Source organism: Carassius carassius, chromosome 16, assembly GCF_963082965.1.
Source record: "Carassius carassius chromosome 16, fCarCar2.1, whole genome shotgun sequence".
Classification (NCBI taxonomy): Eukaryota; Metazoa; Chordata; class Actinopteri; order Cypriniformes; family Cyprinidae; genus Carassius; species Carassius carassius.
In genome coordinates, this window is record NC_081770.1 from 32,980,351 (window position 1) to 32,992,689 (window position 12,339).

The window sequence follows — 12,339 nt, forward strand, 5'->3', positions numbered from 1 at the left end:
AAACGTTAATTAAAAATATACAGTGGTGGCCAAAATGATTTGAACACTAGTATTTCACCAGCTAAAAATGGTTTAAACTCAGTTATTTCTATATTTTGTAGTAGTGTGTCAGTAGGACATATCAGTTTACATTTCCAAACACTAATTTTTCCATTAATTGTAAAAAACCAGTGAGATTTTTGCCTGACAGCAGCCAGTGCTCCACACGGATACCTTGTATTTAGCATGTTGATATGCAGTTTTAACAGTGTTTAGCAAAAACACGTTGATAGCAGTTTTAAGCTAGCATTGTCCTTTGTGGTTGCCAAAGTAGGTGGTTCTTATTAAAGCAATAAGCCCCAAGAAGCCATGGTCTACAGTGAATTTATAACAGCTAATGGGCATTGTTATAGCTGTTTGTTTAGCTGTTATTAAATTCACTGTAAACCACGGCTTCACGGGGCTTATTGCTTTTATAAAACGGTTATTCCATATACGTAGTAAGGTTTCACAGAATAAAACTGAGCAAATAAAGTGTAATGGTATTAATAAAAACAGTATTCTTCCACCAAACAACATAAGAATAAACTTTACTTCTTTCATTTGTCAGTTAAGCAAATGTGTTTTTATATGTTAGAATATGGACAGTCTTGGGAGTAAAGCTTTACATGTAACAGAAGTTACGTAATCAGATCAGATTTTTTTCCAAGCAACTAGTAAAAGTATCACATTGCTTTACATTTACAATGAAATACCTGAGCGACATTTTCAAATAACTAACGCAAAATATTTGGTGTAAAAGTGCCTTTACAGTTGCTAAAAATATAATTTTTGGGGTTTTTTGTTATTAAAAAGCAATTAAGCAAGCCCAGCCAAGCTGGAGTAAGGTAAAAGTAATGTAATTTATTACAAGTAACTAAGTAATGCAATTAGTTACTTTTTACAGAGTAACACAATATTATAATGCATTACTTTAAAAAGTAACTTTCCCTGACTCTAAATATGACCGTTACATACTTTTGCCAAATTAAACCACAGAGATAGCTAGCTTTGGCCCATTTAAATACTTAACATGTGAACAACTTCTGTAAAGTTTAAAAATATCAGAGCCAGTTGTTACAGCTTTGACCACTGAGCTTCAGAAAAACAAACTAACCAATGTCCTTTTTCCTCAACAAACACTGATAGCTTCAATCAGGCATCAAGACCCGCTATTTGAAATGATTTGTTTCTTTATTGACTAGAAAGCAGTACAGAGAGAGATGGGGATAGATTAAAACATTAAAACATGACCCATGTTCTTATGAGCCAACGTGTTACAGGCGGGTGTGCTATGATCAGCACCACTCACTCCGACAAGACAAAGACCATTAGGCAGATCTTGGCTAGAGACAATCAGTATCATAAATGGTTATGTTTTAGCGCCGATACTGTTCTCATGTGCAGAATTTTGTTCATTCACATCCAAACTGAAATTTCATAAATATGGCACATAAGAAAAATACATTCAGTGAAAATGATTGAAAGTCTGTGCATGTAAACATAACAACCAGTGATAGTACAACAAATGTCTTCAAGCAGGTATTAAATGACACTCCAGTAGAATCTGTGCACACTGTTTTGGGACAATTCCTTTTCCTCATAGGCTACAAGTCCTCTAATCCAGTTGTGTCCACCTTTACTTTGATGAATAGCGTGTCGTCTCTCACATAAACGGCATTTCGAGGGGCCTCCAGATCGCCGTGGGATATGAATCTCGGGAAACCTGTGGCCACATTAGCATCAGACGTTGGCCGATGAAAGCTATCGCTGTTGGTATCGGGGGTGAAAGTATTGCTCACGTGGTTACTCGAGCCGCTTTGATCCAGCAGTGTTAAGGTTATGTTCTGTCTGAATGGCCACGGTAGGAGCGAGTCGAAGTCTCCGCGCATTATCGTGATGTAAAGCGACAGGTGAGTGCCTCTCCCTGAGTTGTACCCGCCGAGGTAAGCCCGCACACTGAGCTTGTAGCCGCTACGGCTGGTGTAGAAGGGGGTCGAGTTAAGCGCCGTGCCGGCCTCCTTCTGGTGCCAGTAGTCACGCACTTTCCAGATGAGCTTCCCGTCGAAGGAAGTGGATTCCAGCTGGCGGAAACGCTGCTCGTTACACTGCAGCTGCTCCACGTGGATGTCTAACAAGTGGGTATGACGCTGACACGTCTGCTCTAACGCACCTGAAGGACACAAACACACACAGTTCTACTGGTTTTAAGGTCTGTACTGTAAACATACTCAACTATTAAAAGTGGGGCATTTCTTATCTTTGTGGTTTCAAAATAATGGAAAGCTAAACTTTGGAGGAAGGTGGCCCTCCAGGAGCAAGTTCTTGCATTACTGGGATGACAACAAACATTGATAACTCCATGGGCAACATTATCCTTCAAATGTTTTGGCCAGTAAAACAATGTGTCATTCAAATAGGTAACCAAATAAGCTTGAAAGTTTATCTAATTTGTTTGGCAAGGCAGGTCTCTCAAAACGGTCGCGCTACCAAAAGACTATACTCTGTTGAACAAACCAGCATTTGCTGGTTAGGTATGTTTTGAAGCATAGTAGCTGGTCATGGGCTGGTTTAAGCAGGTCATGTGCTGGTTTAAGATGGTCATGAGCTGGTTTAAGCAGGTCATGTGGTGATTTAAGATGGTTATGTGCTGGTTTAAAATGGTCATGTGCTGGTTTAAGATGGTCATGAGCTGGTTTAAGATGGTCATGAGCTGACTTAAGCTGGTCATGTGCTGGTTTAAGATGGTTATGTGCTGGTTTAAAATGGTCATGTGCTGGTTTAAGATGGTCATGTGCTGGTTTAAACTGGTCATGAGCTGGTTTAAGCAGGTCATGTGGTGATTTAAGCAGGTCATGTGCTGGTTTAAGATGGTCATGTGCTGGTTTAAAATGGTCATGTGCTGGTTTAAGCAGGTCATGTGCTGGTTTAAGATGGTCATGAGCTGGTTTAAGCAGGTCATGTGGTGATTTAAGCTGGTCATTTGCTGGTTTAAGCAGGTCATGTGCTGGTTTAAGATGGTCATGCGCTGGCTTAAGCAGGTCATGTGGTGATTTAAGCTGGTCATTTGCTGGTTTAAGCAGGTCATGTGCTGGTTTAAGATGGTCATGAGCTGGTTTAAGCAGGTCATGTGGTGATTTAAGCTGGTCATTTGCTGGTTTAAGCAGGTCATGTGCTGGTTTAAGATGGTCATGCGCTGGCTTAAGCTGGTCATGTGCTGGTTTAAGATGGTCATGTGCTGGTTTAAAATGGTCATGTGCTGGTTTAAGATGGTCATGTGCTGGTTTAAACTGGTCATGTGGTGATTTAAGCTGGTCATGGGCTGGTTAAGCAGGTCATGTGCTGGTTTAAGAGGGTCATGAGCTGGTTTAAAATGGTAATGTGCTGGTTTAAACTGGTCATGTGCTGGTTTAAGCAGGTCATGTGGTGATTTAAGCTGGTCATGGGCTGGTTTAAGCAGGTCATGTGCTGGTTTAAGATGGTCATGAGCTGGCTTAGGCTGGTCATGTGCTGGTTTAAGCAGGTCATGTGCTGGTTTAAGATGGTCATGAGCTGGCTTAAGCAGGTCATGTGCTGGTTTAAGATGGTCATGTGCTGGTTTAAGATGGTCATGAGCTGGTTTAAACTGGTCATGAGCTGGTTTAAACTGGTCATGAGCTGGTTTAAGCAGGTCATGTGCTGGTTTAAGATGGTCATGAGCTGGCTTAAGCAGGTCATGTGCTGGTTTAAGATGGCCATGTGCTGGTTTAAGCTGGTCATGTGCTGGTTTAAGATGGTCATGAGCTGGCTTAAGCGGGCCATGTGCTGGTTTAAAATGGCCATGTAATGGTTTAAGCTAGTCATGTGCTGGTTTAAGATGGTCATGTGCTGGTTTAAAATGGTCATGTGCTGGTTTAAGCAGGTCATGTGCTGGTTTAAGATGGTCATGTGCTGGTTTAAACGGGTCATGTGCTGGTTTAAGCAGGTCATGTGCTGTCTTAAACTGGTCATGTGCTGGTTTAAGATGGTCATGTGCTGGTTTAAGCAGGTCATGTGCTGGTTTAAGCAGGTCATGTGCTGGCTTAAGCAGATCATACGCTGGTTTAACCAGGTCATACGCTGGTTTAAGATGGCCATGTGCTGGTTTAAGTAGGTCATGTGCTGGTTTAAGCTGGTCATGTGCTGGTTTAGGCTGGTCATGTGCTGGTTTAAACTGGTCATGAGCTGGTTTAAGCAGGTCATGTGCTGGTTTAAGATGGTCATGAGCTGGCTTAAGCAGGTCATGTGCTGTTTTTAAGATGGCCATGTGCTGGTTTAAGATGGTCATGTGCTGGTTTAAGATGGCCATGTGCTGGTTTAAGTAGGTCATGTGCTGGTTTAAGCTGGTCATATGCTGGTTTAAACTGGTCATGAGCTGGTTTAAGATGGTCATGTGCTGGTTTAAGATGGTCATGTGCTGGCTTAAGCAGGTCATGTGCTGGTTTAAGATGGGCATGTGCTAATTTTAAGATGGGCATGTGCTAATTTTAAGATGGGCATGTGCTAATTTTAAGATGGTCATGAGCTGGCTTAAGCAGGTCATGTGCTGGTTTAAGATGGCCATGTGCTGGTTTAAGATGGTCATGTGCTGGTTTAAGATGGCCATGTGCTGGTTTAAGTAGGTCATGTGCTGGTTTAAGCTGGTCATATGCTGGTTTAAACTGGTCATGAGCTGGTTTAAGCAGGTCATGTGCTGGTTTAAGATGGTCATGTGCTGGTTTAAGATGGCCATGTGCTGGTTTAAGATGGTCATGTGCTGGTTTAAGATGGTCATGAGCTGGTTTAAGATGGCCATGTGCTGGTTTAAGATGGTCATGTGCTGGTTTAAGATGGCCAAGTGCTGGTTTGAGATGGCCATGTGCTGGTTTAAGATGGTCATGTGCTGGTTTAAGATGGCCATGTGCTGGTTTAAGTAGGTCATGTGCTGGTTTAAGCTGGTCATATGCTGGTTTAAACAGGTCATGAGCTGGTTTAAGCAGGTCATGTGCTGGTTTAAGATGGTCATGTGCTGGTTTAAGATGGCCATGTGCTGGTTTAAGTAGGTCATGTGCTGGTTTAAGCTGGTCATATGCTGGTTTAAACTGGTCATGAGCTGGTTTAAGCAGGTCATGTGCTGGTTTAAGATGGTCATGAGCTGGCTTAAGCAGGTCATGTGCTGGTTTAAGATGGCCATGTGCTGGTTTAAGATGGGCATGTGCTAATTTTAAGATGGTCATGAGCTGGCTTAAGCAGGTCATGTGCTGGTTTAAGATGGCCATGTGCTGGTTTAAGATGGTCATGTGCTGGTTTAAGATGGCCATGTGCTGGTTTAAGTAGGTCATGTGCTGGTTTAAGCTGGTTATATGCTGGTTTAAACTGGTCATGAGCTGGTTAAAGCAGGTCATGTGCTGGTTTAAGATGGTCATGTGCTGGTTTAAGATGGCAATGTGCTAGTTTAAGATGGTCATGTGCTGGTTTAAGATGGTCATGAGCTGGTTTAAGATGGCCATGTGCTGGTTTAAGATGGTCATGTGCTGGTTTAAGATGGCCATGTGCTGGTTTAAGATGGTCTTGTGCTGGTTTAAGCAGGTCATGTGCTGGCTTAAGCAGATCATACGCTGGTTTAAGCAGGTCATACGCTGGTTTAAGATGGCCATGTGCTGGTTTAAGTAGGTCATGTGCTGGTTTAAGCTGGTCATGTGCTGGTTTAAGCTGGCCATGTGCTGGTTCTAAACTGGTTAGCTCCTGCTCAGGTCCTTCTTGCTTGTAAAGCTCTTTAAAATGCATTAACTAAGTGCTAATTTTATAAATAAGTTCTATATAAATAAATATTTTCAAGGTTTTGCTTACTAAACCAAATAAGGACCAGCTTAAAACAGCTCCAACCAGCTGCCATGCTTTAAAACATAACTGACCAGCATATGCTGTTTATTTTCAACAGGTAGTTGACCCAAAGAGAAACCTGGCTCTAGAAGACTGTTTACACTAATAATCCTGCAGAGATCAAACAAAAAGATGTTCAGGATCGAATACAGGCCAAGGGTGTTGGAACTAATTTTTTTAAATCTTTAAATCTAGATTAAAGATCTCTTTAACCTGGCATACACATAACATATTAATATGCTTTTATTATCCAAATCCGTTAAAGGATTTTTAGGCTGCATTAATTAGGTAAACCGGAACCGGAAACACTTCCCATAACACCCTATGTACTTGCTACATCATTAGAAGAATGGCATCTACGCTAATATTAGTCTGTTTCTCTCTTATTCCGAGGTCAACATGGCCACCAGATCCAGTCTGTATCCAGATCAGAGGGTCACTGCAGTCACCCGGATCCAGTACGTATCCAGACCAGATGGTGGATCAGCACCTAGAAAGGACCTCTACATCCCTGAAAGACAGCGGAGACCAGGACAACTAGAGCCCCAGATACAGATCCCCTGTAAAGACCTTGTCTCAGAGGAGCACCAGGACAAGACCACAGGAAACAGATGATTCTTCTGCACAATCTGACTTTGCTGCAGTCTGGAATTGAACTACTGGTTTCATCTGGTCAGAGGAGAACTGGCCCCCCAACTGAGCCTGGTTTCTCCCAAGGTTTTTTTCTCCATTCTTTCACCGATGGAGTTTCGGTTCCTTGCCGCTGTCGCCTCTGGCTTGCTTAGTTGGGGACACTTCATCTACAGCGATATCGTTGACTTGATTGCAAATAAATGCACAGAGACTATTTAACTGAACAGAGATGACATAACTGAATTCAATGATGAACTGCCTTTAACTATCATTTTTGCATTATTGACACTGTTTTCCTAATGAATATTGTTCAGTTGCTTTGACGCAATGTATTTTGTTTAAAGCGCTATATAAATAAAGGTGACTTTGACTTTGACTAAAATCTGCAGGAAGACAGTGCTCTAAGAGCAGGGTGGGCCACCTGTAATTTACGCTAATGTCCACTAAAGCTTTCCATGCAAAATGAGGCTGGAAAAACAGCATATAATTATCCACCCATCCATTTCAAAACTGTAGGTCATGTAGGGTCATGGGGTTGTTGGAGCCTGTCCCAGGATCCCATGGGTCACTCCGATGGGCCGTCCCGAGGAGCCAGGGACCTTTCATGCACCACAGTCAAAGGTCATGCATCTTGTAACCCAACAGCGCAACTGAGTCCAAACATAATGTTATTAAATATGTTTGCATTGTGCATTTTGAGCTTCACCCATCATGTCCAGCAGGTCACTTCAAGCAAACTGTCAACATTCAAGTGGCCCATCAGTCTTGACTTACCCAGGTGTTCTCTGAGGCTTTCAGTGACGGCCACCTGCTGTCTGAGGGAGTCCAGCGATGCACGAATGCTCGGGAGCTCTTCGCCCAGTTCAGAGCCCAGAACACCCCGCAGATCCCTCAGTTCACGCTGAACGCTGCAGATCCGCACTCGCTGCTCCTCCACAGACCTCTGCCAAACAAACACAACTAACCAGAATAACTAGTGGACCAATCTTTGTGCACATCATCTTAAATGTTGCTTTAATCATTGCTTGAGCCAAAGTCTGTCATCAAAATCATTCGGTGAAGAACTGTCTCACACGATTGCATTCACGAACATCAGGCATCCAAATGCACCAGTGTTTGTTATTGTGTTTCAGAAGTTATCTATTACGTAGGAAAAATAGCCATGCTGACTTCCCCAGTTGCAGCAACTCTCATTTATTATTGATATTTTGTACCAGTTTCTCAGGAAGTGACGTTTTTGATCTCTTGAACGCATGAGATGAAAATAAATAATGACCAGATAAATAATTGCAATAACATATTATTGTACAATGAAAGCTGAGGATTCTCTGAATAACATTAGAGTGAAAATTGTTGCTGCTATAGTTTCAGAAACAAGTTGACTGTTCCTTGGTATTGTGAGAATTTGAGACAAAGACTTTGGTTCGGAAATTACAATGTAATTCGCTTATTTTTATTATTGTATTTAACACAGGGTTTCTTTACCTGTAAAGTAGTAAGAGTGCTGTCACACAGGGTGATATCCCGGTCCAGATTACTGACCACAAGACTTTTGTCCTTCAGTACCCCCTGCTGGACTAACATATCCTGCTGCAGCTGCTCCACCTACAACCATACGTGTGTTACATACAACATACTTCACTAAACCTTCAATCTACCATCAGTTCTCCACCAGCTTGTTTCATACCCGTTTCTCAAGTTTGGCGTTGCTTTCCAGAACAAGCCGAACATGGGAACTGAACTCTGAGTTTTCATGAACTTGCACTTTCCCTCTTTTCCCCTGGAAGAAAGACAAGACTTCAGCGGCTAAGATCTGAAAACGTGTCACAGCTCCAGGCAAACTGAAACATTTATTGAACTGCAACGCATTAATAAAAAGACGCTTTCACTAGCTTTACTGTTAAATTATAGGGTTTCCTTACTCTGAATGTGCAGCCGTAGCTTTTATAAATGCAGTCAGTCTCCACTTCGAGACACTCGTCAGCATGAGCTTGCAGCTGCAAATGAGGATCAACAAGCAAATTAAAATACCTGACTATTCGTGGAGCCCCGAAATGGACGTATTAATGGAAAAAAAGTTTCTGTGGGGAATGCAATAGTTTTGCGAGAGAATGCAACGTTTCTTATGTGAACACAACACTGATTCTGAGTAAATGTGAAAGCATTAGAGTAGAATTTTTTCTGTTGCATGATTCTTCCATTTTCGTGGCACTTTAGGTGCTCCATATTAATCTAAAGAGAGCAATTAGATGCATATTCATGAAGCATCTGACTGTGCACACCTTGTGTCTTCTGATCATCTGAAGACACTTGTTGGGACACAGTATTTCTATTTCCATGCACGAGTTCTTCTGATGGACCTGTCACAGTTCAGAGGCGAGATCAGAAACAAGCAGAGCTCAGCTGAGTGTACTGTATGCAGTATTGAGAGAGGGACGCGTCCTGACCAGCAGCTGAGACGCGGGGAGCGACTGTCTGCAGTGAGGGCAGGACTCCAAGCGGAAGGAGCAGACGTTCCTCTGATGGTCCGTTAGGTTTCTGCGTAACACAGTGTCATTGCACCCTACATTTGAACATCTTATCCGCTCATACTGGCATGCTTTCAGATGATCCTGAGAAAGAGAGGTATTGTGCTGTTATTCTGGATGACGTGTCGTGTACAGACATACAGTTATATATTAGGACACGTTTTGTGTTTTACCTGAAGGTCACACAGGGTAACCCTCTGTGTGCAGTCTGGGGCGTTGGTGCAGTAGATCTCTAAGTTTAGCAGTTCCCGTTTACAACAGTTGTCTTGAAAAATCTGCACGCATTGGAATTGCCATTCAGTGAAATATAATGAAAAACACAAAGCTAAGTGCATTTAAAATGTCAATAATCTCACCTCTTCTGGCTTTATAGGAATGCTGTCTAAGGGACACTTCGAACTTCCCCCATTTCCACTGAAAAGAGGAAGTCATTATTAAAGTATGCACTATTTATCTTGGCTGGTATGCAGCAGCTTGTTGATTTGACTGGGCGAATGAGTATCTCTTACATGTAGGCCCTGACGCACCGAGCGCAGAAGATGTGCCCGCAGCCCGTCTGGTGAGGGTTCAGGACGATCCCGCCGCAGGACGGGCAGATGAACTGCTGCTCTAAGCGCAGCACGAAGCGCAGCGTGCGATTGGTCAGAGTGGCTTCCAGCTCCCATGACCTCATGAGCTCGGAGTTCTGCCGGGTCAAGCCAGGCCCGGGACACTCGTTCTCCTCCGCAGCCATGGAAACCTGCCGAAATCAACTGGGACACAGCCACAGATGAGCAGTTCTGTTTCAGGCCCCTCTTTTGTTTTTAGCATCACTGATGTTGATCTAAATCAACATCAAAAACAGCTGGACCAAATATCACAAAGAAGCTATAAGAGCTGAATTAAGCCTTTATATGATTCTGGTTGTGCTCCAAAAGCAGCTAAAAATACATTGTATGGGACAAAATTATCGATTTTTCTTTTATGACGAAAATCATTAGGATATTAAGCAAAGATCATGTTCCATGAAGATATTTCGTAAATTTCCTACCATAAATACGTCAGAACTTAATTTCTGATTAGTAATATGCATTGCTAAGAACTTCATTTGGACAACTTTAAAGGCGATTTTCTCTCTCTCTCTTTTTTTTGCACCCAAAAGAGAAAGATAATAATAAAGTTAATAAAACACACACGTTTTCAGTTTTATTCAGAAATTATGCTTATAATAAAATAAAACATAATATTAAATTAATATTTTTTATAATGATTGTTGATTTGAAAGTTTCAATTATATTAAGATGAAGTGGATTTGGAATATTCTGAATGGCAGCTTTTACCCTGTTTGATTAAACTTCTGAAATGAGTTTAAAAATGTCCTTCCAAGTGTTAATTCTTTTTTTATTAAGTTATCTTTGGAAAAACGTTTTAATTTGTAATCAATTTAGCGTCAGTTTTGCGTTATAACATCGCATAAACTAAAGATAGCCCCCTTTCCTATTTAGCTCTTATAGTCATTTGTGATGATTTTTATAATTAATATTTTTTAATCCTTTTTGGTGTTTTTTTTCCCACCATCAACCCTGTCTGATAAAAAAGATTTTTTTTTTTACACTATTTATTTCCATCCTGTTCATTTTCTTGTAAGCACTTCTTTTAAGCACTTAAGCAAGCAACCATTAATTCACATTTTGAAGCATCTGAGCTTGACATGGGGATATATCCTAATGTCAGATAAACCTTATAAGCCATATATATATATATATTTAGGAAGACTTCATTTTACTTTTAGATCAAATAAACTGTGTTCGCTTAATAAATGCACTATGCGATCTAAAACTAATTAATTTTAATAACCTGTGTGCTATCTTGGAACATAGTTAGGAGGTGTTACTAGGCCGACAGACACACTTTAATTTGACTTTTAGTTTTATAAACCTACAAAGCGTTTAGAAATGTGAACAAATAGTCATCATGTACCCTTTTCCATGATTAATAGTCATTACGGTTGACATTTAACGTCTTCTCTACTCACATACACAACAAAATAGAGTAAAGCGATAACAAAGGAGACTTTCATTCATCAGCGCATAGTTAAAACCCGATTATGACGTCGTTGTGACCCAGTTAAAGTGACAGGATCGACCCATTAATCAGCGGACGCTGCTTGTGTTAATGAAACAGTTTTAAAGCACACCGTGGTCTGTTCCTGAGCGAGAGAGAGATAGCAAACACATGGGGAACCCCCAGAGCAACATGACACTGTCAGTCTGAACTCAACCCTAGAGAAAGATACAGGTCCATCACATCTAGTCCACATTTACTTTCGCTTCACACTGTCAGCTAGATAACTCGAAGAAGTGATGTCAAAATGCATGGCTTTACATACCTGAGGGCTGATGGCGTTAACAGCTCATTCAGATTAATGTGCTCGAGTTTCAGTGGATTCATACAAGTCAATCCTCTTGATATCTAATATTTGACAGCTACGCGTCTCAGCACGTCCCTCTTATTTCGGGCGCGCGAGCGGAAAACGGAATGACCAATCCTATTACGACGAAGACATGGGCTCATGAATATTAATTAGGTGGCGTCACAGCAGCGAGCTAATGAATATTCATACAGGAAGCCTTGGCTGTAGTAGGTTTTGTAATTTCTTGAGCGGAAAGTTTCTGTAGACGAGTAAGAGAAACTAAAATAATTACTCCATAAATAGCACTCGAATGCGTCTTTCAACTGAAATAGGAAAGAAAACGTCTAACAGTCAGTGTTCAAACGTGTTTTAATGTTTCCATACGACACTTCACATATATGAACATGCTTTAGGCACAGATTTAGAGAAGAGACTTTTCAATATTTTACATATAATGCCACCACACTCTGAGCTGCCTACAACCCGTTCTTTAAAAATGCAATTAGTTTGCATTTTTAAAAAAAAGTAAAACTTAAGTAAAAGCGCTTAATATCGTCAAAACATTGTTTATTTTTTGAGACATCAAGCACTTTTTTATATTCAGCCAATCTGCATTGAGTAGAAACAGCACTGAAATAAGCATTAACATTATTTTCTAAGTGCAAGGAGCACACAAATAAAAACCTAGTTAAGACTTAAAAAAAATAAAAATAAAATAAAAATAACTTCTAAGGAACTACCAAGAAAACTAGATAAATCATGGTTAAATTTCTACACAAGTGAAACATGTACACAGTGACTGTCTGCATGCACAAGAATATTCCAGCATTAATTCAAGATTGGTCATATTCTGATTATGTAAATGTAGACTACCATAACCAGATTAAC

The 12,339-nt window shown here is 40.9% G+C and overlaps 1 protein-coding gene across 1 annotated transcript; it reads right to left on the reverse strand.

Annotated features, from left to right (window-relative positions):
* Positions 1–1,193: 1,193 nt before the first annotated feature.
* Positions 1,194–11,579, reverse strand: LOC132160157 (TNF receptor-associated factor 5-like). Its single transcript, XM_059569901.1, has 11 exons — positions 11,428–11,579; positions 9,569–9,811; positions 9,416–9,473; positions 9,233–9,334; positions 8,979–9,143; positions 8,814–8,891; positions 8,454–8,528; positions 8,219–8,311; positions 8,017–8,136; positions 7,306–7,474; positions 1,194–2,191 (listed from the first exon to the last, which is right to left on the reverse strand). The coding sequence occupies exons 2-11, from the start codon at positions 9,790–9,792 to the stop codon at positions 1,626–1,628; spliced, it is 1,650 nt and encodes a 549-aa protein (XP_059425884.1). The 5' UTR covers positions 9,793–9,811; positions 11,428–11,579; the 3' UTR covers positions 1,194–1,625.
* Positions 11,580–12,339: the final 760 nt, after the last annotated feature.

Coding starts and splice junctions, on each gene's coding strand:
- LOC132160157 (XM_059569901.1), bottom strand. CDS start 9,792: ATGGCTGCGGAGGAGAACGAGTGTCCCGGGCCTGGCTTGACCCGGCAG. Junction 9,144..9,232: donor TTACCCTGTGTGACCTTCAG/GTAAAACACAAA, acceptor TCTCTTTCTCAG/GATCATCTGAAAGCATGCCA. Junction 8,312..8,453: donor GCTACGGCTGCACATTCAGA/GTAAGGAAACCC, acceptor TCTTTCTTCCAG/GGGAAAAGAGGGAAAGTGCA.